Genomic DNA, 24,018 nt, shown 5'->3' with positions numbered 1-24,018 from the left:
ACCTCATCAGTGATATGACAGACTTAACAGTGGACGCTTTCTGGGTAAATAAGTCACTTCATTTAAAGCATTAGCCATGCAATCATCACAGCAGAGCTTGTGTAACTAATCAGAATATCCTCCAAGTCCCTCTGCTGGGTCCTTCACAGTGTGAACCTGCTGTTCACAATTACATTACATTGTGAAAAGCTTGGGCAAGGATAAGGAGCGAATCATTTAACCTTGTGAAGAGACGGTGAAGGCTGCAGATGATGGAGCTTGTCAAACGTGTCAATCAATAAGCTTTATGGAAGACCATTCAGATTGTTATATTAAATCTCTAGAGTTGGTTTTTTTTTGTGTGTGTCATACAAAACCTTGTCTGAATTAGGATGTAAAGTGATGATCCATAATGTTAACTTCCGTGCCTAATATGAGACTGGAAACTTGCATTCCACGAGTTGAGCTGCAGTTGATAAGATTTTTTCTAACTCTTCCCTCAGTCCCTTTCCAGATCAGTTATTTTCGTGGCTGGAGTTGCTCGTTTTTTTCTTGACAGGCTTTGGGGATCAACACTTCTGGAGCCAGCTTCGGGTAGCCATTAGAAGAGCGTTATAGCTCCCAGTTATCTAGTCTGAGAGAGCTGAGCCACAAAAAGCTACAGGATTCAGGACTGAGGCTTCTTTCTGTTTAACTAGAATGTGGAGACTGTGAATTGGAAAGCTGCTGCTCATTTCTGATATGCTGTGATGCATTCGTCATGTCCTAACAGTTTTCCCTTTGTCAAAGTTTTGAATGCAGTTAAATCTGCATCCAGTACAGTACACCTGGATCTCTTGTAAATGAGACATTGAGTCTCAATGGGACTAACCTGTATAGAAAAGGTGTATAGATTAGTTAGGAAACTGCAAGCAACACTTGCTTTGCTATAAAATCTAATTATTTGAATGAATTATGTGATAGTTTAATAATGTTTTCACTTTGAGTTTAACAGACTTTAATACCTGAGTTTGTGCTATTGACCAACATTAAACTACTCTTCCAGTGCTGACCTTTGAAGGAATGAAGAGCTCAAGAATTTAAAACACATACACTCGTGTGCTTCTACCGATTTAACTACTTAACCCTTCTCTGTCTATATGTGACCTTCTCCATTAACAGTCACCACCTGGCATGGCTACATAAAAGAGATGTCAGCTAGGCAAATGACAGTTATCCTTAGATGCTGTTTTTGCTGTCACAGAGGTGCAGTCCACTGTTGCCTTGCAGTAAGAAAGTCAGATTCACAGGGTTTACTGGATGGGCTTTTCCTCTGGATTTCAAATTGGTCCTGAGTCCATATGTCCATATTATACCAATGACAGTTGAGAGAAAAGCAACACACAAACCTGCTGTAAAACGTGGAGATAATTCAGTGTTGGTTGCTTTTTTGCTGATGTTTTTTACTGTCTGCATAGTTCTGATTTAAGTGTAGCTGCTCTGGTGTTGGTCATGATGTGGTCTTATTCCTGGGTAATTCACGGTTGATGTAATAGATCAATGCTGATGTGTTTTAGTTGGTTAAAAAAAAGTACTAAGTTTACTCACTAATGTCAGAGACTTTCCTCCTCTTGCATATTTTTCTGACTTGCTGTATGAACTGAGACGATCTTGCACCCTATACGAGTGTGTGTGTGTGTGTGGTGTGTGTGTGTGTGTGTGTGGGGGGGGGGGGAAGTTTCTTGCGGCAACTAGTCTAAAAGTGTAGCTCCATGAGCAGTCTTGCTGACCCTCAGCAGATTTATTGAGGGATTTTACTTTTTTTAATTTGTGCTCTGTCAAACTAATGCTCACCATCTGACTGCCCATGTTTAATTGTGTATGCTAGTAATTATGGGTGTGCGTGTGTTTTGATGGTCTCGTACGACTACGATACTAGAGTTTAAAACTTTATACCGACACACAGGAAAATACTTAAAACTCATTTTTGATATAGAGAAGATCTTTACTCCATCCTGCAACAACAGAAGTAATGCCAAAGAAGTCACTGCTTGAAAAAGCTGTTTATTTGAAACTATTTTTCCCTATTATAAGTTAGGTTTCATGAAGATTTTAGATTTAAGAATTTAAGTTATATATAATTCACATTTTATGTGATTGAATTAATGTAGAAAATATAGCATTATTGAAAAGTTACAAAATAACTTTGAATAATAATCACACTTAAACTCACAAAATCACAAACTCTACAACTAAATGAGAAGCAGATTTTAATAAATGATCATACAAGTTGAAACGTTAAAGTTTATCATCCTTTCCACATCTGCCTGCCGTCTCGCTCTCATCCAGCGTTCACACTGCTCCACCTTACTCTCCAGCTCTTTACCTCCTCAGTTCTGCTCGTCTGATTCAGCTGCTCTGGTCCGGATGTCAGTCTATATTTGCTCAGATTGGGTCTCCACACTCGGGGCTCTCTGCTCAGTTCAGCCACGGTTCCCCCGCTGTTCGGCCCAACCAGAAACCCTCCCGGTTCTTCATTGGTCTGTAATGTCACAGCTCAATTATTACTCTGTTCTCTAGCTACAGTCCTCTTGCCATTAATGATACATTGATGATAACAGGTGACTAATGTGTTAAATGGCTAATGTTAAAATTAGGTTTTATGATTTATGATAACTTCTTAATAGAGTCAGCTGGAGGAGACAAAGACGGCAGAGTTGGGATCGATGTTGTTGGAGTGTCATAATTCAGTAGTAATTTGAGGATTGATTAATATCATGTATCAGTATTTTTTTTTTTAAAAACCCTACTAACCATATTTTGTTTACTCATTGATTATTTGTGTGTTTATTTTAATTGTATGTGAACTAGCAATATATCTGGACTGAATCCTCCTGTGTGTGTGTGTGTGTGTGTGTGTGTGTGTGTGTGTGTGTGTGTGTGCGTGTGTGTGAGTAACTTTGTTACTCTCAGATACGCTAACTGCAGATCTTGACTCCTGCCGCGGCTTTCGGTCTTCAGCCTGTGACAAAATAGCAACATAACAGCTGCTACACAGGGACTGGCACTCATTCGTGTTTTTTAATAATCATATCGTCAAGTTGTTTAAGTTTAAGTTTATGTATAAGCCTGTTTTTGTAAGGGATTGTGTATAAAAGTGCCATTCTGCATGTGTTTCTCATAAATTTCTTTTTTAAAAAAAACACAGCTTGGGAGCCAGTTTGTTTCTGATTTCGACCAAATCAAACATGTTTCATTTTATAGCATGTTTTTTCATGGGAGGTTCAAATACGAGGTTATTGTCAAAAACAATAGGTACACGTTCTAAAGGAGCTGTCTGTTCTTTTTCTTTTTGGCAGTTTTGTTTCTAACACACCATTGCACACACAAAGAAAGCAGTGGCCAAATGATCCTGCTGTTTCTGTTCTGCTGTTCTCCACTGGAAGGGAAATAACCTCAAAAGGAATCTAGTTGTAGTTTAGCAAACAGTGACCTAGTAAGATCCAGAGGCTTTGCCAAATCATAATATGTGAGTAAAATTTAAAGAGAGCAAACCAGACTTTTTTCATGTTATCTTCTCATGTTTACTGTTAGTGGATTGGGGACATTTTTGAAGGCACTTTTAATCATTAATCATAATTTTGCATAACTAAATTAAGAAAAACGCTACTATATGCAGAATAGACTGGTTAAATTAAGACCCAGCCGCAGCCTCGTTTGTGATAATTATCAGTGCAAATGATGCTCACAAATTCAATTCTATATTTAGAGATGTTGATCTTGTTCACACAAAAAACCTCCAATGAGTAAGAATAACTGCTTCGTGCCGACGTGCACAATATGCTCTTGCAGTAAAAAGTGAGGCCCCAAAACTCGAATTCTCGTTGCTGCCTCGTGATGCATCGTCCAGTGAAGACCAGTCAGGGTTTATTCTCAGCTCCTGCTGGCCCTGCCTTCTGTTTAATGTGAAGGTCATTTTATCATGTGCAGCAGAGACTACTGTGTCAGCCCAGCTTAGTGCTCCCCTGTATGCTCCGCTTGGCAGCAATAGACTGCATTGTCCACAGCTATGTTGGGAGCAATTCCTTTTTTTAATCCTTTTTTTTTTTTAGCTGGGATACCCTTGTACTTGGCTGCCCTATTTCTTCTGTGCGCGCCTTAGGGGAGATGCACATGAACAGTGAGTGTTCCCTGACCTCCAGATTTAGCTCAGGCATTATACGGTGTTTATCCGCACCAGAATCACGCCAATCCAGTCCAGGTTTCCCAGAGCTCAAGGCTATCGCCTCAAGGATCGGTGCAGCTTGTTGACTCCATGCATCTGAGACAGAGTCTCTGTGAGGCTGAGCGTGTTGCAGCCTTGGCATTTGTGATATAGCGACAGTAGTAAACAACACAAGTCCAGTGCTCCAAGACAAGACAGGGGCAGTGCTTCCCCTAAACCAAGATGAAAATGTGCAGCACAGCACTGACAGCGGAGAGAGGATTTACTGCTTGCAAATCAAAAAGATTATTTTATTATGCCTTACATGAATAGGAATGAGGCAGCCCCATCCCTTCCTCCCTCTATCTCTCCTCCTGGCCCCATCAGTTACATATTCAGAGGAGTGCAGCACAGCCCTCTATTCTGCCAATGCAGAACTCCAATTATTTCTCACTGTTGAGTTAAGATTTTACACACACACACACACACACGCACAGAAATATTTTCACTCTACATGGCTGCTGAAATATGGCATTCGTCAGGCTTCAGGTGGCTAATTTTATTATATTTTTTAAGAAAAGAAATACAAAAAAATGAGATATTTTAAACTATGTCGTTGACCTTATCCACATTCCCCAAGTTTATGTCACATCACCATTACTACTTCATACCTGAAACAACAGTTTCTCAGCCAGGTCTCCACTGTGATTGGGAGCCTGCAACATACACCTACCTACTGCTTAATTAATTACATTTCCCTGCAATTAGCTTCTCGTTTATCCAGTTTTAATTAACCATGAAATTATAGATCTTTCCAGTCTGGAAGAGGCATCCCATCCGGTGGTGCATTTTTGCTTCTTCTTGAATATATTTGCTCATTATGTCTATAAAATACTGTGTATTAAGTGCAGTAGTGGCTCTGCTGCTGCTACCTTGGTAGCTGAGGGAAGGTTCTGTGTGTGTGTGTGCCAATGTACATGTGTGTGCTGAGTGTGCTGAGTGTGTGTGTGTGTGTGTGTGTGTGTGTGTGTGTGTGTGTGTGTGTGTGTCAGAATGACTCAGAGTGCAGCAGTGTTTCTGTGTTATCACACACTGTGGGAGGAAGAGCTGTGTTTTTGTCTTATCCTCTCACACACGCGCAGTTGTGATCTGTGCTACATTAGAGCTCGCCACAAATAGTATTTCAGTAAAAACAGAAGCCCATGTTCATGTACTCAGAGGTTAGGTATGAAGCCACTGATGCATTCAAAAAAATCGATAGAAAAGCAGGTCCTACCTGACCAGAAGGTCTGAGATTGGCCTTTTTAATATATCCTTCATTTATCTAGTTGAAGGTCTCATTGAGAAAAAAAATGCAACCCTGGCCAAGGAGGCAACAGAAATGACAACACATAAAACACATATAATATAAGAAGTAAACAAATACAACCGACATTCAGTACTGACAGGTGAACACATGACCTTATGAATAACAGACCATTACAAGAGGAACATCAAAAGCAGTCGCATTGACTCATTCATTGAAAAAAGTCAAATATTGTGAGCATGTAGACTGTACTGGTTGTGGTTTTTACACATACAGACACACAAATGAGAGCAGTGATTTATACAGAACAAACAGCCAGTGGAAAGTCTGCGGACACACAGCGACAGCAAGAACTCCAACATGGGGATATTTACGAGGAACTTCTGATGATGTATTGAGAATTTCTTCTCCACTCTCTTATTTCTCTCTTGATGTTTTTATGTGCCATTACAGCATGTCAGTAACTTCTGTCTGCTCTCTCCTGAAATCTGTTTGTTTATTTTTTGTGTCTCTGTGCTCATTTTTTCTCTCTTCTCTTTCTCCTCACCCCCCAGCTGCTGGCAGTAGGGAGTTCGTCCTCCCCACTCTCTCTAAATGCTTGCAGACAGGGAATGGTTGCTGTGTTTTGTGTCTCATATTGTAGAGGTTTATCTACAGTAACAATACCTTAGACCTGGTTTAGAAATCTAATTGTCCCAATGACTACATGTCAAATCAGAAATGCAGCCCAGTTTAGACTTTTTTTAACATAATTTCTGATGTTTCAGATGTTTCTACTTGCAAATGTTTTAGAAATCGCTTTCAAAAATTGTATGTATTTACAGATTAACTTCAAAATGTAAAACTTCTATACAAAGTTTCTACTTTGTGCACTTATGTATTGTGCCTAAAAAGCAACACAATTCACTGTTGGTAAGTCTTTTCTTAGTCTGTTCGACCACGCACATCAATTTCTGATGCAGTTGTGACATCATTTGTGGCTGTGACAATAATGACAATAAAGTCAGCTTTGCTTAGATCGTATGCACCTGCAGTAGATACAACATTCCTTTTCCAAATGATTCTACACCTTCCCACAACTGGCTGTACGCTATGCTTTGTGCAGCAACATTATGACATCACAACTTGTCCTTATAAAGACAAAGTGGCACTTTGAGTATGCCGAGGCCACAAACTATTTGTGGCAGTGTTTATTCTCCACCAGGTGCAGTGTTTCATAGGATATGATTTGGCCGAGCAGTTCTCTAAAAAGCTGCAATTGCTTTCTTTCAGCCAGGCTTATTTTGACTGGACTTTCCTCTATCGCCCTGTAAATTTAGAGAGTAAAACAATCTCATGACTCAGTGAGCCACTGTTAGTGAGGTAGTGTTTAAGTGGCATACAGTAGGTTTTCCTCTAAAAATAGCAGTGTACAGAGAATAGTATCGATGGCAGTGGAATTATTGAGCTCTAAAACCAAAATTAGAAGATATAGGAAGCTAAAACTCTATCTAGAGTTAAAGGGAAATACAGATTCAGGTGTTTACTCAGTGGCTTTATTTGCAATTTGTCAGATACATTAAAAGACCATCCCACTGTTAACCCCTCTTTGGCCCTGGGACCAAAAATGGTCCCAGGGCCAAAGAGGGGTTAAGAAGGTGGGGTGTTCAATCAAAGCATTTAAGAGAGTTTAAAAAAACCCCAAAGAGCATGATTTATTAAATTCAAAATGTGCTTTCAATTATATTTTTACACTCTGTACTCACTTCCACTTAGATATCTTTGCTTGATCACTTGTGAATGTGTACGAGCAGTCATGCAGTCTGGAATCGATATTAGTCTTTAACCATAAGACTCCAAGGGTCACAAGTCTTCGATACTTGCCCTTTCTGTAACCTCAATGTTGTGTAATTTTTGGATAAGAGTATGGTGGTGAAATGTCTTTAGGTGGCTCAGCATAAATGGGATTGTGCATGAGATTGGCTTAACTTGACAGATGCATTGGATTCTGCTTTTCCTGATTTGAGGGTCATAAAAAAACTTTTTTTCAGTACTTTTTACACCATTTTTTTCCTTTTTTTTTTTTTTTTGCATAATCAGCATATCACATTTCTTAAGTGCCTATACCCAGTAGAAGACAAACTTACATCTTTAACATTAAAGATCCGTTTAGGTATAAGGCGTGCTTTCTTGTTATTCTTCCTACCCTATTCAGCACATCCGTTTGTGTTTAATGCATCAGCCATTTCAAATATGGCACAATCACAAACCCAAATTAACCGGTGGCACCTTCTTCTCCTGAGCTGTTTTAATGTTCTGCCCTCAGCTTATTTAGATCGCTGTATGTTTGTCTACTGCAATTCAGAACCTCCCACTCAATGACATTAGTTTCCTCTCAGGCGAAGCTTTTGTGTCTGAGCCACACACCTCTCTTTCATCATAAAAACAACAAAAAAGAAAACAGGGCACGATGATGTGGAACTCAACTCTTTTAAAATGAGGGCATGAGATGATTTTAACAGTCTGTGCAGAAGCTGCTGTTGCATATCTGTTTTCATCATTAAGCAATTAATTAGCTTCATTACTAGCCTTATTAATGTGAGTGTTGTGTGAATCAATTTGTACAGTCATGTTGGCACAAGCTTAATGTTAATGTGGGTGGTGAGTGTTGTTGAAAAGTTATGACCTTCAACTGATATTTCTGGGTATCTAATGGTGTGGAAACCAGTGGATGTTTTTTTTCTGATAAAGATTGTCAAATTCAAAATATCACATGTATGTTAATGTAATGTTGCAGACTCAACAGATTGTATGCAAATGCTTCCAAACTGATCAAACATTTTGGAACACTGGAGTATAATTATGAGTCGTATGTCATCCTTGGTGAGTAACTCAGACAGTGTTGCTTTGTAGCTGTGCATTTCCATAGCATATATCTGTAATTTATGCTCAGTGTCTACTTTGTGGGATTTCGGTTGGTCAGTGGCTTGGCTGTTTCGCTTTGTGAAGTAGACCAGAGCAGTGACTTTACAATGCTTACAATTTGCAAACATGTGAGTCCAAGTCCGAATTTTTTGAAAGAGGAGTTGTAAATGTCAATGAAAGATTGTTGACTATTAGACTTGGAGGCGATGTCCAACAGAAAACAAAACAGAAAACAAGTCAAATCATGAAAAAAATATATAATTTTGAATTTGGTGACAGCAGAGCAAAAGTTGGAATGGGGCAACAAAACGCTGGATATTAAGTGGTGCTATGAAGAAAGCAGCCCAGATCTAATTAGGCTGGTGGTGGGTCAGTGTAAAAAGAGCATCTTATAAAGTTTCTCAGAAGTAAAGATGATCCTCAGCCCTTCCCATGAGGGTGGCACGGATGCCCCTCCGGTGGTCCTCCTTGGGCTCTCGCACTCTGGGGCCTCTGGATGTCTGGGGCCTGGATCTCCTCCATGCCTGCTTCATGCCCTGGGGGACGGGGCTATGGCTCTCTACATCCTCTTGCAGACCATTACATGTGGAAACCATTTGAATACAAGCGTGCTGATCCACACAGGTGTGCACACGGGTGTTCACTGTTCGTAGACTTAAATTACACCTTTCTTGGCTGCTACTTCAAAGCACATTGTGCGCTGTCGGTCCTGGTGCTGCACAACAACATTGAATATTTAGTATTTACTGCTGTTTACACTTAGCTAGATTAATGCGATGGTGTTGTGTTTAGTATGTTGCTTTGCATTTTTTTTTTTTGCTTGTTTTCTATTCTTTCTCTCTCAACAGGTGATCCAGGAGATTTTATTTTATTTATTTATTTTTTTCCCCTTTCTCACTGTCCCTCTCCCCTTCTGTTTTTCTTTTCCTTCCTCTTTCTTTCTCCCTTTCCTATCCCTCACTTATGTCTGTCCCGTCTGTAACAACTGAAAATAAAATAAAATAAATAATAAAAACAAAGGTCGATCAAATGGACCAATACGGCAATGCCACGATGATCCATTTGGCAAAATAAATCCATTGGGTATCCTTGTTGGTCTTCAGACAACAATTCAGACGGCTAAAGAACCAAATGGGACAGGCAAAAAAAAAAAGAAAAAAAGTAAAGATGAGCAGAGATTACTAATCTGGTAAACACTGTGCTTGAATTTTGGACAGCACAGTGATTAGTTCTGATAGCTCCCAGCAAGAAGGTCCTGGGTTCAATCCACCATCTGTCTGGACCTTTTTGTGTGGCGTTTCCATGTTCCTCCCCAAAACAATCAAGTTGTTGGTTTAGCTTAATTGGTAGTTCTAAAGTACTGCCAATGTGAATGGTTATCAGCCCTGTGATGTCTTATAACAAGAATGGGATGACATTCATTTCCGAAAAGTTGAGCAGCTGGCCTCATCAGTTCCCAAATATTTATGTACTATTAAAAGAACACAGGATGCTACACAGTTGTAAACACGGCCCTGTCCCAATTTTTTTTAGGCATTCTGCTGCCATCAAATCCAATGAGTTAATATTTTTGTAAAAAATTTACATTTTGTCAGTGTAAACACTGGATGTGTTTTCTGTGTTCTATTGTGAATAAAATATTTTGTTTTTGTTTGGAGCATTCGGGCAGGGGTGGCAATCGTACAGATGTTCTGTACTGAAGTAGTACGTATACTACTGTTAGAAAATACTGCAGGGAAAGTTTATTAAACTTCTTTGCTCAAGTAAAAGTGAAAAAAAAAACAGCTGTGAAATGTACTCAAAGTAAGAAAGCAAAAGTAGCTCCTAGAAGAACAGGTAAACTAAACCTTGTGCTACATTAAGGTAATAATAAAATAATATTAGAAACTTTATTTCAGTCAATTAAAAAAAAGATTTTGGCTCTAGACTATAATACTCTGACTGGATAGGAAAACTTACTTCGCTACAGATTTTCAGATTGCCCTGAACATGTCATGTGGCTAGCTATTGAATTTAGGCCACGAGGGGCTAAATTGGGGCAAAATTGCTATTAAGAAGAAATAAATAAAACACACACAATGAATAGTGACAGATTTCAACCCAACTCTGTGCAATTGAGGGGCCATAAACTCAGAAATCATAGTATGACAGTAAAATTTTACACAACCTTAAATGTACTAAAGTTGTATAAATAAAATCAGGAAAGTTTGACGAGGTCAGATGGACTCACTAACTTTTCATGGAATGACCCAGCATCATTTTTAAATATTTAACTAAACATCTCACATTGTCCACTTGAAATGCGACGGAAATGTACTTTCAGGAGTTTTAACAAGCAAAGACAAAATAAAGAGTAGCTTGATTACAGGCTGAAAAATAATCTTCAGATTTCTGATTTTGAGTTGGTTCAGTCACTCTTTACCTGTCCAGTGTCGTGCTCATATTTAAATTTCTGAATGAACCTAGCAACTCATTATAACTTTTAACTGGAAACGTTTGAGTACACAAAGTTAAAGTTAGAATTCTTCCCATGAAAAGAATAAAGAGTTGTGAAATGAAATACACAATCCAGTGTACATACAATATTTGCGTAGAAAGCCTCGTCTGAACATACCTTACATTTATTTATTTTTTCAAAAACTAAATTCAATAATGTATTCCAATACTGTTGAATAGTTGAAGTGAAAGGTGCAGTTATTGACAAATGTAAAAAACTTTTTCTGCCTACCGTCTGTTAATGATTACAGCCCATTCCATTTATGCACCGTGCCTTCGTCTAGACAGAAAAGACATTTCTCTGTATACAACCGGCTAATGCAGTGAATACAAGAGTCCTTCGGCTGGCTGATTGAAATTGATTGAGTGGTGCTGAAGGTAATTGAATACTGCTGAAATAGCCTACTGGTTCCTTTGAGAGTAACAAGGAAATACTGTTTAACGGCTCTAAAGCAAAGACAGAACAAATGGCATCTGTTGTATCCCGACTCATATCCAACATTCTTAATGAGTACAAAGTTTGTGTACATGCCTTATATTATAACTTTGCATTGGGAATGAGGTTGCCTATTATCCAAATTATTTTTTAAAAGAAAATAAAAAAGTATGCCAATAGCAGAATAGACCACTCTAACATATCAAATGAGGTAAGGCATTGATTTTATTTTACTTGAATATAACTAACGTTAATTCTAAGCTAAGTGCATCTGCCATTTTTTTCAGGTTTGCAGAGCTCTTTAACTAAATACAGAAGTAACAGTAAACACAAAATCTGTTTTTCATTGTTATGGCATCGCCAAAGACATTCAGATTCATTTGTATACAGTCTTTTAATTCAGTAGTCGATATTACAACCCGATATCACAGCAAAGAGTGTAACAGACATGTCGCTCCACCATGTTCATTTCACACTGCCTCTCCAAAGCGTGAAATGCACACACTAGCATCCCCAGGCTTCTACCTTTCTACCTATAAAACCCGGAGAGCAGTCAAATGGTGGAAGTGGAAGCTAAATTGGCTAGTCATTCATATGTATATTAGGTCGTTACCTAGGAATTCTGGAGGGAGGGGAGTGGGGGTGAGTGATTGAGGGGGTGGGGGAGTGGAGTGTTTCAGTTTGCCATCTTAGGGAGAAATCAACACATGTCCTTTGTATGTCCTTTGTTGCTGACATTTATTGATGAAAACAGTACAAAAAACCAACCATTTGTACACATATTTACAAATAATGATAAAAAGTGAGTGAGTACATTTCAACATTTTCAGCAATCACTCACAATCCTGGCACTGCCACGGTATCTGTCGTCTGCATTTACCACATGTGTACCTGTAGCAGTGAACACATCGCACAGTGGCCTGATTTTTTTTGCATCTGTGTACTTGGATTTTAGGTCGCAAGCCACCCAAAACTTGATCCCAAACTTGTCAGGTTTACTTGCAATATACTGCAGGAAACAGCACCGAGTCTTTGATGGGAAAAGCTGTTCATCAACGGTGATATGTAGACCAGGGTTGTAGCACGTGATGCAGTTGGTGACAAATGATCCCCACACACTGGAAATTGCAGCGAACTTATCAGTCTTTGCTCGATCACTGCGGGTGGACTTGTCATCAAAGCGTAGGTGTTGCATGATGTCTTGGAAGCGGTTTCGTGCCATAGTTCCAATTATCTGTGGGTTTCCCAGGTTTGCTGACCAGCAGTCATTTACCGATGGAACCCTGTAAACCCCCCGCAAGATGACAATTGCAATAAATGCCATTAGTTCAGGGAGGTCCATGAACCAATGAACATGCTCCATGCACCACTCAGCAGGCCATTTGTAAATATGTGTACAAATGGTTGGTTTTTTGTACTGTTTTCATCAATAAATGTCAGCAACAAAGGACATACACCCATGTGTGTTGATTTCTCCCTAAGATGGCAAACTGAAACACTCCAAGTTGGTGACTTTTGGAGATTTGTTTCCCTGGATGATTGAGAATGCATCAAGATGAAACACAAAAGGAAGCTCACCGCTTTTAGCAGCTCCCCCACCCCCTCAATCACTCAGTGAGTGATTGAGGGGGTGGGGGAGTGGAGTGTTTCAGTGTTTCAGTTTGCCATCTTAGGGAGAAATCAACACATGTCCTTTGTATGTCCTTTGTTGCTGACATTTATTGATAAAAACAGTACAAAAAACCAACCATTTGTACACATATTTACAAATGGCCTGCTGAGTGGTGCATGGAGCATGTTCATTGGTTCATGGACCTCCCTGAACTAATGGCATTTATGGCAGCAACAAAGCACACATTTTGTATTTGTACATGAGATGGTTTCAAGATATAAATTAGAAAATGTATAATAATTTCATACTGTTCTCACCCGCCACAGGGTGAGAACAGTATGGAATGTCACAATAGGACCTTACATAGGACTACAGTAACCTTACAATGTCACAATAGACACCAACACTTCCTGGGATGCTAAATTGAATAAATGGAAGAAAATGGAAAAATGGATGTGTGCAGTTTCGTACTGTATACTTTAATATGTCTCCATGAGCGAGGTTAGCTGTGTGCTGTCAGCAGTTTTACACTACCTTGCATTTGCGAAGCATCATGCTCTTTATTTGCATTTTGGACACCAACGGCTGGCTGAATATAATGGTCTCTCTGTATCTTTCACCAGAAAACAATGGGGCTTGAAGTATTTTTTTAACAAGACACTTATTGTATTGAATGTGGCAAACTCAAAAATTGGTGACTGGTTAATTTTAGCAATAAATTTACCCTGAAGAATGAGAGGGTTGCTGATATTGTATTATTTTCTGTTATTAGATATTCCTTTCACATTCCCTGAAATTCAGATTTTAGTTTAAATATTACCATATATGCTCCAGACTAAAACCTGAACCACCAGTCGCAATCCAAACGCTTTTCTTCTCTACCTGACTGAACTCTTGGAAGTAAATTTATCATGAAGGTGAGTGAGCTCATTATCTCGCTTCATCTCAGACTGAGACAGTTGAACTGAAAAGACACACACACACACTCAGATTCATTGTTCACGCATTGCGTCTGGTAGAGTGCACCATGCACCGGAGCAGACATTTGAGAGATGTCATGAAGTTCACCCTCTTCTCTCCTCTTCCTCCTGTATGAATATCAGCCTTTCGGTGACCTGGCCTGACTGGCAACACACTATCTTCTTCTTCTTCCTCATTTCTCTGTAAAAAAAAAAAAGTAGCACAACCTTGGTGAACAATACTGCTAGGATCGTTCTACATTTTTTGATGATAATGGGTTTTTGGTGCAGTTTGTAAAGATGGAGTGTGCATATAACTAACGATATAATTGACGCGAGACAAAATACAACTCCACAACTGTACTAGCGCAAAAAAACCCCATTCATGTATTTTCACTTAAACAAGCAGCTGTTTATGTGTATTAAAGCTATATAAAAATTTAACTGTGCAAATGCAAATTCCTTGCTGAAAGTTTAACCAAAAGGCATTTCCAGTAGAAATGGGCTGACATATCCTGAGCATAACCATGTATAATATCCACTGAAGTTAAAAAGAGGTGCTTTGCAACATTAAACTGCAGTGTGCCAAATAAAAAAGTCAAATACGTATTTTTCAGACCATAAGGTGCATGGGATTATGAGGCACATTAAGCTAAACAAAGCAGTCAGATAAATGAAACTTTATTCAACTCATACTTCTTGCTTCTTCCACTTCTGTACCATTGATTCATTAATGCTGTATTCTATCACAGCTGCTCTATTCCCGTGTTGTTGCAGTATATTAATGACTAACCTCGTATTGTGGATGGATTGTCTCAGTTGTTCTCCTGACTGAAGTTTGGTCCGTTTACAGCATCCTGCCATGCAATTGCATTTGTCTCTAACCATCAGGAACCTTCACGTTAACTTTGGAAAAATGTTAGCGTTGATTCCTCCAGATTCACCGTTTATGTTATGCTAACATAGCTGTGTCGCTAGCGATCACGTAGCACATCATTATAAACCAGCTAGCCCAACTTCAGTAACCTTACAAACGTCACTGCTGTTTAGTTTCCTGTCTTCATTTATGTTGGAAGTGATAGCAGAGCTGTACGTTTGAATTTTTCAGAAATCTCTCAGTCAGAACATGCTATATCATGCTCAGGTAACTAGTGAAACTAGCGAGCTAACTTCCGCTAGCTTCTAACTCCGTTAAGTGTAATAAATTCTGTTTTCATGGGTGCCTGGATGTTAAACTTCATAGTTACACCCGGTAAAGCAGCAATGCTGATCGTTTTATTAAAGATGAAAGAATTTAGACATTTTAACTCTCAGTGATCCTGCAGGGTTTGTTTGACTTTGGGACCTGAAGAGACGGAGTTTAGGACCCAGATTACTCCCAGATTTACGAGCGCCTTAGTCCCACAAATACGGCAATAACGACGGCCCGCTTGCATGTTCTACAAAAAACTGCTTTGTTTTGTATCTGACGGACAAACACCAAACCAGTTCCACATCACTGAAGTGGCAAAATTTTTACAAACTAATTCTGGTTCATTCGCTTCACTCAACGATCCGCTTTCTCCCTTCTCATTCTCCGTTGCCGCCATGCTTTTTTTGGCCATGTGCGTATGAAAACAAAGGCACTACACATGCGCGTTTTACCCATCTTCTATCGCGATATTTCATTTTCATATCGTTGCCTAACATTGTGCCGGTATTACTGTGAACGGTATAATGTGGCCCAGCCCTACACCCAATCTCTTAGTTTCTCAGACGCCCAACCGAACTGAAATCTTCTGTTACTAGTTGCTTGATCTGGTCTTTATGGTTCTTAGAATTGGTTGTTATTTGTACTTTTTTTGACCTTTTGTTTACTGCTTCTTCTTTAGGTTTGCTTTTTTTTTTTTTCACTTAATCTATCAGGCTTCAGTTGTCTGCTTTTTGGGTCCTGTATTGGATAGAGTTGACTCTATTTGCATTCTGCCAGGATCCTATCCTTCAGACAGGAAATGTTAGAATTATCTTCTAAGTTGAGTCAGCCAAAGTAAAGCCATTCAGTGTTAAAGTGCTAAAATGATATGCTGTTCTTCCTTTGTTATGCATATTACATGTTTGAACCCTATTTTTAAAGCTCTCAAAAATAAATAAATGTGGTTCTCAATCATGCATTTTTCTTTTCTAGGGCAGTGACGACGGCGATGTGGACAAGAATAAATGCTGCACACTGTGTAACATGTCCTTCACCTCAGCGGTTGTGGCACAGTCACACTACCAGGGTAAAATCCACGCAAAGAGGCTAAAACTACTACTGGGAGAGCAGCCTGCCATCACAACCAAAGGTATATCCCCTGTTAAAAATTCATCATGGGTATCAATGATGGAAGAGCTACATGTGTTCAAAGGGGATTTATAATTGAGAAGAAAATAATTAAGGAATGAGAGACAAGTTATAGTACTTAAGGCTACCATCAAGATATGTGTTGGCAGTCTCGTAGATGTATATGTGAAATTAAATATGTGACAGATCGGGTTTTCTGTTCTCCCTATATTTCCATACCTACTGTATCTGAGCTTAGGAGCAATGCAATAGGACAGACTCTTAGATCAGTGATCCAAAATGTCACAAATAAAAAAGGGGTGCTGTATGGTCAGTATATACTGCGGGAGCCCATAGGCTAGACCAGGGGTAGGGAAATCCAGGCCTCGAGAGCCGGTGTCCTGAAGGTTTTAAATGTGTCCTTGATCCAACACAGCTGATTTAAATGGCTAAATTAGCTCCTCAACATGTCTTGAAGTTCTCCAGAGGCCTGGTAATGAAATAATCATTTGATTCAGGTGTGTTGACCCAGGGTGAGATCTAAAACCTGCGGGACACTGGCTCTCGAGGCCTGGAGTTCCCTACCCCTGGCTAGACCTGTAGCATACTCAGGGAGATGAGGAACAAATTATAATTATATTTATATAATTATAATTATATATATAATTTTATGTTGTTTTTCTGCCTACCTTTGTGCTGAGTTTTGAAGTACACAATACTTTATCTACAGAGACTTCATAACAAATAAATCATAAGACTTATGAAACTGTGTTATGTCATGGAAGCAACTCAGAATTAAAGAAAATGGTCTTTGTTTAGAACACTTGATTCCTGTTTTCTTACTTTTTTGCATATTTGTCACAGTTAAATATTTTAGATCATCAAATGCTAAGGATGTTATGACGAGATATTAGGTTTGAATATCTTTTTCCCTTAATAAATGAATTCATCAATTAAAAACATCATTGTACTTTGTATTTACTCAGGTTATCTTTGTCTCATCTTAAAATTTGTTTGATAATCTGAAGCATTTAAATATGACTAATATGCAAAAAACTCCATCCATCCATCTATTGTCTTCCGCTTATCTGGGGCCGGGTCGCGGGGGCAGCAGCCCAAGCAGAGAAGCCCAGACCTCCCTCTCCCCAGCCACCTCCTCCAGCTTTTCCGTGGGGACACCATGGCGTTCCCAGGCCAGCCGAGAGATATAATCTCTCCAGCGTGTCCTGGGTCTGCCCTGGGGCCTCCTCCCTGTGGGACATGCCCGGAACACCTCACCGAGGAGGTGCCTACGAGGCATCCTTGTCAGATGCCAGAACCACCTCAACTGACTCCTTTCAATGTGGAGGAGCAGCTGCTCTACTCTGAGCCCCTCCCAAATGGCCGAACTTCTCACCCTATCTCTAAGGGAGAGGCCAGCCACCCTTCGGAGGAAGCCCATTTCCGCCGCTTGTATTCGCAATCTCGTTCTTTCGGTCACTACCCACAGCTCGTGGCCATAGGTGAGGGTAGGGACGTAGATCGACCGGTAAATTGAGAGCTTCGCTTTTACACTCAGCTCTCTCTTCACCACAACAGACCGGTACGGCGTCCGCATCACTGCGCCCGCTGCACTAATCCATCTGTCGATCTCCCGCTCCCTTCTCCCATCACTTGTGAACATGACCCCAAGGTACTTAAACTCCTCCACTTGGGTCAGGAACTCGTTCCTGACCCAGAGTGGGCACTCCACCCTTTTCCGGCTGATGGCCATGGCCTCACATTTGCAGGTGTTGATTCTCATTCCCAAAAAACTCAAGAAGGGGAAATCAGGAGCAGTATTTACTTACATATACTATACATACACACACACACACATATGAGCCACATTAGATTCCAAAAATTTATTTGTGTTATATTTTAATAAAATTGCTTTCAACATCCATACATCAATGTTTTAACTGCTTATCCAGTCTTGCTGTCATTGCTCTGAATATGTATCTGTTAAATCTTTGTTTCAAATTATTACATTATCACAAAATATGGAACTTTTTATGTGGACATTTTACACACGATTTGTCCTGTGGTTATCTGCCCCTCAGCAAGAGCAACAAAGATACAGTTGAGTACCACCTGAAAAGGGTACAAAAGGTACGCATGATGGTCTGTGGTTAGTACTGTTGCCTAACAGCAATAAGGTCCTGCCTTCAATTCCACCATCAGATCAGCCTTTCTGTGTGGAGTTTGCATGTTCTTTCCGTGGGTTCTCTCCAGGTCCCACAGTCCAAAGACATTTAGTTAGTTAGGCAGGTAGTTGTCACGGGCTGCGATGGCAGACCGTGGAGTGACAGTGAAAGCAGGGCCCAAACGCGAGACTCTAAGTGAAGGACAGTGGATTTATTTACAGGAGGTGAAAAACACACAACTATATACAAAATCCCAGCACTGTGGTCCCGTGGTGATTCTCCCTGAATCCCACACAGTGCAGATGTCCGTGAGAAGTGAAAGGTGGCGACTCCAAAAAACTCCAATTCCCACACCGTGACTTTAGAGGCGTACTCCGCTCCCGATTCCTGGTAACACAAAAGGCAGAGGGTTAGCAGGGGATCTGTTTCCGCGGAGGTTACGTAAAAGCTCACGGCAGTACTGACGAGTTCTGACTCAAGGATCCAGCGTCGGCCTCAGCTCAGCTGCAGTCCTAAATGCCGTTCCTAGACGAGCGTAATCTGCTGCAGCTGGCAGAGGACGACGAGCGGCAGGTGCGGCCGTCTCTCGAGTAGACCACTTCCGGGTTCGCAGTCTCCTCAGCGAACCCACACCTCCGGAAGCTCACACAGAGACACATGGAGAGATGGAGAGCAAACCAATACAACACACGGAAAACATAAACATAAACATACACTGAAAATGCCTGAGCCCTGGGTCCCTAGACCCAGGCCATGACAGTACCCCCCCTCTAAGGGTCGGCTCCCGACGACCCAAAAACACAAACCAAAAACAACAGTACAACCAACCCAGGGCGGGCGGCGGGAGGTCCAGGACGGAGGGCCCCAAAACCACTCCGCTAAACAGCCACTACAAAGCAACAACAGAAAAACACAGTTCAACAGTCCAATCCCCCAGTCCAGCGGCAGCAAACACAGTTCCGGCGGCCGACCCGCAGGATGGCAAAACAAGCGGGACCCGCCGCGGGTTAGACAGCCTACCTCTAACCCCTTGATGGAAACGCAGCAGCTCCGGCGAGCGGCCACGGGTCCGGCAGCCGCGGCGGAACGGTTCCGGTGGCCTGCCACGGGTCCGGTGGCGGCGGCGCTGCTCCTCCGGCGGCCTGCCACAGGTCCGGTGGCGGCGGAACGGTTCTGGTGGCCTGCCACGGGTCCGGTGGCGGCGGCGCTGCTCCTCCGGCGGCCTGCCACAGGTCCGGTGGCGGCGGAATGGTTCTGGTGGCCTGCCACGGGTCCGGTGGCAACGTCGCTGCTCCAGTGAGCAACAGCGAGGCGTGGCATATGGTCTATGACGCGCCGGTCGCTGACGTGGATGCACTGGACGTGGATGGCGTGGAGGCCGCGCTAGACGTGGAGGTCCCTCCGGTTCGCTGACCTCCGGCTGAGCGGGTCCCTCCTCGGCTGGCAGCGAGAGCCCCTCCTCGGCTGGCAGCGAGAGCCCCTCCTCGGCTGGCAGCGCCGGTTGTTCCTTCCGCTCGCCGAGCTCCTCTGCTGGTGGCTCGCTGAGCTCCTCCGGCTCGCTGAGCTCCTCCGGCTCGCTGAGCTGCTCCTGCTCGGGCATGCTGAGCTCCTCCGGCTCGCTGAGCTGCTCCTGCTCGGGCATGCTGAGCTCCTCTGGCTCGCTGAGGTGCTCCTGCTCGGGCTCGCTGAGCTCCTCCGGCTCGCTGAGCTGCTCCTGCTCGGGCTCGCTGAGCTCCTCCGGCTCGCTGAGCTCCTCCGGCTCGCTGAGCTCCACAGCTGGCGACGTGGGCTCCTCCCGCTCGCTGAGCTCCTGCTCGGGCATGCTGAGCTCCTCAGCTGGCCGTGCGGGCACCTCCGGCTGCGCTCCAGTCACAGATGGATGATCCGGAGGCGAAGATGGTGATGCGGTGTACGCAGGCGGGGAAGGTGAAGGCAGAGCCGGTGAAGAAGATGGCAGAGGGGTGACTACATGCGGATGAGATGACGACGGCGCTACATCCACAGATGGTGAAGCCGCCAGCGGCATGGAGACTGCTGAATGAGGCGACGCTAGTCGTACTGTAGGCCGGCTTGCAGCAGAGTCAGCGGCGTCACCATCCACTGAAAACAAAAAAGCAGATGGGGTGAGAAATGAAAAAGTGTCCTTATTACTCACCACAGCCGGTTCTTGAGATGTCCGGGAGGGCGGCTGCGGTGAGGAACGCCGGCGGCGCGAACGTCGTTTCCATGTAGACGTCGGGGCCGGCGTCTCAGGCTGTGAATCCACCAGCTGTCCGGGCCGGTGAGCAGCCTGAGGAGGAGAGTGGAGGTGGAGGGTGGAAAGCAGGAAGTCCAGGACAACTGAATTAAGGGAGTCCACCAACCAGGGGAATTCAAACAGCATCCCCTGCAGCCGCCTCTCCACGGCGCGACGCAACCCCTCCGTGGGCTTCTCCCACCACAACTCACACATGCGGTAAACCTTGTCCATAACCTCCCCCCTGAGCCTCTCCTCAGAGACCGCTGGGTCCAGACGTGGCGCTGTAAACCGAGCTGAAGGTGGCCGCTGATCGGCTAACCGAACTGAAGATGGCTGCTGATCAGCTGACTGAACAAACATAGCCCCAGAATAAAGAGTTCCAGACGAAACAGTCTTGATTCCTGGATTTGAAAGAACGTCAGGCGCACAGTCTTCTGAACCTATGGGAGAATAATCGCTCTTAAAACGAAAACTTCTATTTTCCCAAACCGGAGAAACACGAGCTGTAGTGTTCATGAAGCTGGCGGAATGTGACGAGGGCGGATTTTGATGTGGCTGCTCCTGCAGTGATGTGGGAGCGCTGGGTGTGTCGGGTGGCACGAGAATAATCCCTAGCATCTTATAGAATGCCTGAGCGGGCGTAAGCTGATTGCTGTCAGGCTCATAGTAATCCTCCCGGGACCGGCTAGGGCGTTCTCTGCGAGACCGAGGCGTCCGCGGAGAGGAAGCAGACGAGTGGGCCGAAGGGTAGGCTGCCAGCGAGGAACGGCAGCACGGAGGCCCTCCAAGCACTAGTCGGGTCCCGTCAAAACGGGAGCTGCGCTTCCGCGGTGAGTCCGCTGGGTCCATAGTGGCTGGATCCTTCTGTCACGGGCTGCGATGGCAGACCGTGGAGTGACAGTGAAAGCAGGGCCCAAACGCGAGACTCTAAGTGAAGGACAGTGGATTTATTTACAGGAGGTGAAAAACACACAACTATATACAAAATCCCAGCACTGTGGTCCCGTGGTAATTCTCCCTGAATCCCACACAGTGCAGATGTCCGTGAGAAGTGAAAGGTGGCGACTCCAAAAAACTCCAATTCCCACACCGTGACTTTAGAGGCGTACTCCGCTCCCGATTCCTGGTAACACAAAAGGCAGAGGGTTAGCAGGGGATCTGTTTCCGCGGAGGTTACGTAAAAGCTCACGGCAGTACTGACGAGTTCTGACTCAAGGATCCAGCGTCGGCCTCAGCTCAGCTGCAGTCCTAAATGCCGTTCCTAGACGAGCGTAATCTGCTGCAGCTGGCAGAGGACGACGAGCGGCAGGTGCGGCCGTCTCTCGAGTAGACCACTTCCGGGTTCGCAGTCTCCTCAGCGAACCCACACCTCCGGAAGCTCACACAGAGACACATGGAGAGATGGAGAGCAAACCAATACAACACACGGAAAACATAAACATAAACATACACTGAAAATGCCTGAGCCCTGGATCCCTAGACCCAGGCCATGACATTAGTAGGTTTGGGTAAATTGATGATTCCAAATTGCCCATAGGTGTGAATGTGTGAAGCGAATGGTTGTCTGTCTCTATGTGTTTGCCCTGCGACAGACTGGCAACCCGTCCAGGGTGCGCCCTGCCTCTCACCCTAAGACAGCTTAGATAGGCTCCAACCACCCCGCTGAATTGGATAAGTGGAAGAGAATGAATGGATGCACCATGGGATTGGATCACGGTCTGATCTTGTATCAGCTGATGGAAAGATGTCATACTTATATCTGATAATCGTGATAAAATGTATTTTACCTGGTATAATTCAGGGTCTAATTACGTGCCAACAGCAGGTCACGAGTTGGTGTGTTTGCATGTTTCCTTATTTCATGAGTCTGTGTGCGTGTTATTTAGAGTTAATCACCAGCTGCTCTTTACCTCAGGGTGATCAAAGTCTGCTGCTGTTGTAATTTGCTGAGAGCTACTTACCTTGAAATCACGTACATATTAGCAGTTGCGAAAATAATGAGCAAAGGTCACAGAGGAAATACGGCAAACATAATTTTAGATCATTTTAAAGCCCAACACCTGAGTCCACAGTGAGCAGCGTGGATGTGGGTAACTGAGCTTTGTTTGTTTCCTGTGGTTTGTTGGTGCTCCAGTTGACCAGGTCATTGATATGCACTGCAGAGCTTTGTGTTTTACTTTGTGCTCTCACTGCTACATTTCTTTTAATTTGTTGGATGCGTTCAGCTGGCTGATAAGGCAGTAAATTTTTATAGTGGTATTATCTGAAGCCTCACATTGTTGGACCATCCTGAGTTTATCCAGCATTAGTGCTGCCTCAGGCACTGCAGCTTTTTTCCCCTTCCAAAGTGGGAGGATTGAATCCGTAGATTGGCACAGAAACCTCTTGTCTTTGAGTTTGTTTGACTTAACCTTCTGGCTGAAAAACCTGAATAGAATAATTTCTTTCACCGCAGCAGTTCTAGAACAGCATTTACACTTGAAAGTAATGGAAAGGTCCTCTGTTTTACTTCAGGCCAACGGCAAGTTGCGTTTTCTTTGTATTGTGTTTGTGAACTGAAAAAATAGCAGGACAGATTATGATTTAAGCGAGGTCGAAATATTAAAGCTCTCGAAACTGTGGTAGTGATCACCAAATGCTGCTGCATAGTGGCACTTCCCTCTGGTGCATTGACAGCCCAGTTTCCACATGTGGTCTCTGTGCTTTTTTATTCTCGGGATCTAAATTGATCTCTTGCTGCTCATGCTTAGCTGGTTCAAATATTAAGGATCTGAGGCAGTCACTGAAAAAAAGCTTGATGCCAGAGTTTTTGTAAATTCTCAGTGCAGTTTTCCTGTCAAGTTCACAGTTATACTGCTAAAGAATAACTTTTCATTCTGTCTCACATAAGTCATTTGTATTACACTTTTCTCAGCATTCTAAGCCTTTTTAAGCATAACTTAAAAATAACAAGTTACATTAACATCAGATTTCTGGAAATATGATCTGTTTAGGATGTGCTTTTCTTTTGTTCTGCAATAATTCAGCAAAGATGGCATGAACTTCACCTCTCAGGATGCTGGGATGCAGATTGTGATCACAGAGTCCATACATGGCATTTCCCTATGTTCATATATAGTCAATCTAATTGTATTGTCTGTTTACAGTAAATACCACTGAAGTGTGTTTTGTCTCTCGTCCTTACTGCTGTTCACATCTCCATGGTGCTGAAATGCAAGAAACAGTATCTGAAATGAACTTTTTGACTCACCGCCCAAGGGTACTGAAAAAATCCACTTGTTAAGCTCATTTCTTTATTAGGCAAACTGTTAAGTCAGCTTTTTGTGTCTTATACATTTGTTTATATATATTTCATTGGGGGTAATATGATATAATGCTGAATTCAGCCATAAAGAAGCCAATATGTGAAGCATATTTCTAAATATGTTAATGAAATCAGG

At 42.7% G+C, this 24,018-nt stretch overlaps 2 protein-coding genes and 1 long non-coding RNA gene across 3 annotated transcripts in view; 1 reads left to right on the top strand and 2 right to left on the bottom strand.

Annotated features, from left to right (window-relative positions):
* The window catches only part of LOC146696499 (zinc finger matrin-type protein 4-like), a 157,210-nt gene that overhangs the window by 67,553 nt on the left and 65,639 nt on the right, over nt 1-24,018 (top strand). The window contains exon 4 of the mRNA XM_085474619.1: nt 16,040-16,196. Within this exon, the coding sequence (XP_085330745.1) occupies nt 16,040-16,196 (157 nt within the window). The remainder of the gene's footprint in view (nt 1-16,039; nt 16,197-24,018) is intronic.
* LOC146696500 (uncharacterized) overlaps nt 2,277-24,018 on the bottom strand; it is a 50,140-nt gene continuing 28,398 nt past the window's right edge. Inside the window, exon 5 of the long non-coding RNA XR_014923255.1 lies at nt 2,277-2,500. This is a non-coding gene — a long non-coding RNA (uncharacterized LOC146696500). The remainder of the gene's footprint in view (nt 2,501-24,018) is intronic.
* Nucleotides 19,334-21,708, bottom strand: LOC146696502 (uncharacterized; the record flags this gene model as incomplete). Its single annotated transcript, XM_085474030.1, has 2 exons — nt 19,902-21,708; nt 19,334-19,766 (listed from the first exon to the last, which is right to left on the bottom strand). Coding segments are annotated over exons 1-2 (1,959 nt in total), but the record flags the coding sequence as incomplete, so codon positions are not given.

The sequence above is a fragment of the Copadichromis virginalis genome, linkage group LG12, assembly GCF_057382275.1.
Source record: "Copadichromis virginalis isolate Kocher_CV1m ecotype Utaka linkage group LG12, C_Virginalis_male_GT1.1, whole genome shotgun sequence".
Lineage (NCBI taxonomy): Eukaryota > Metazoa > Chordata > Actinopteri > Cichliformes > Cichlidae > Copadichromis > Copadichromis virginalis.
This window is presented reverse-complemented; position numbering and strand designations above follow the sequence as displayed.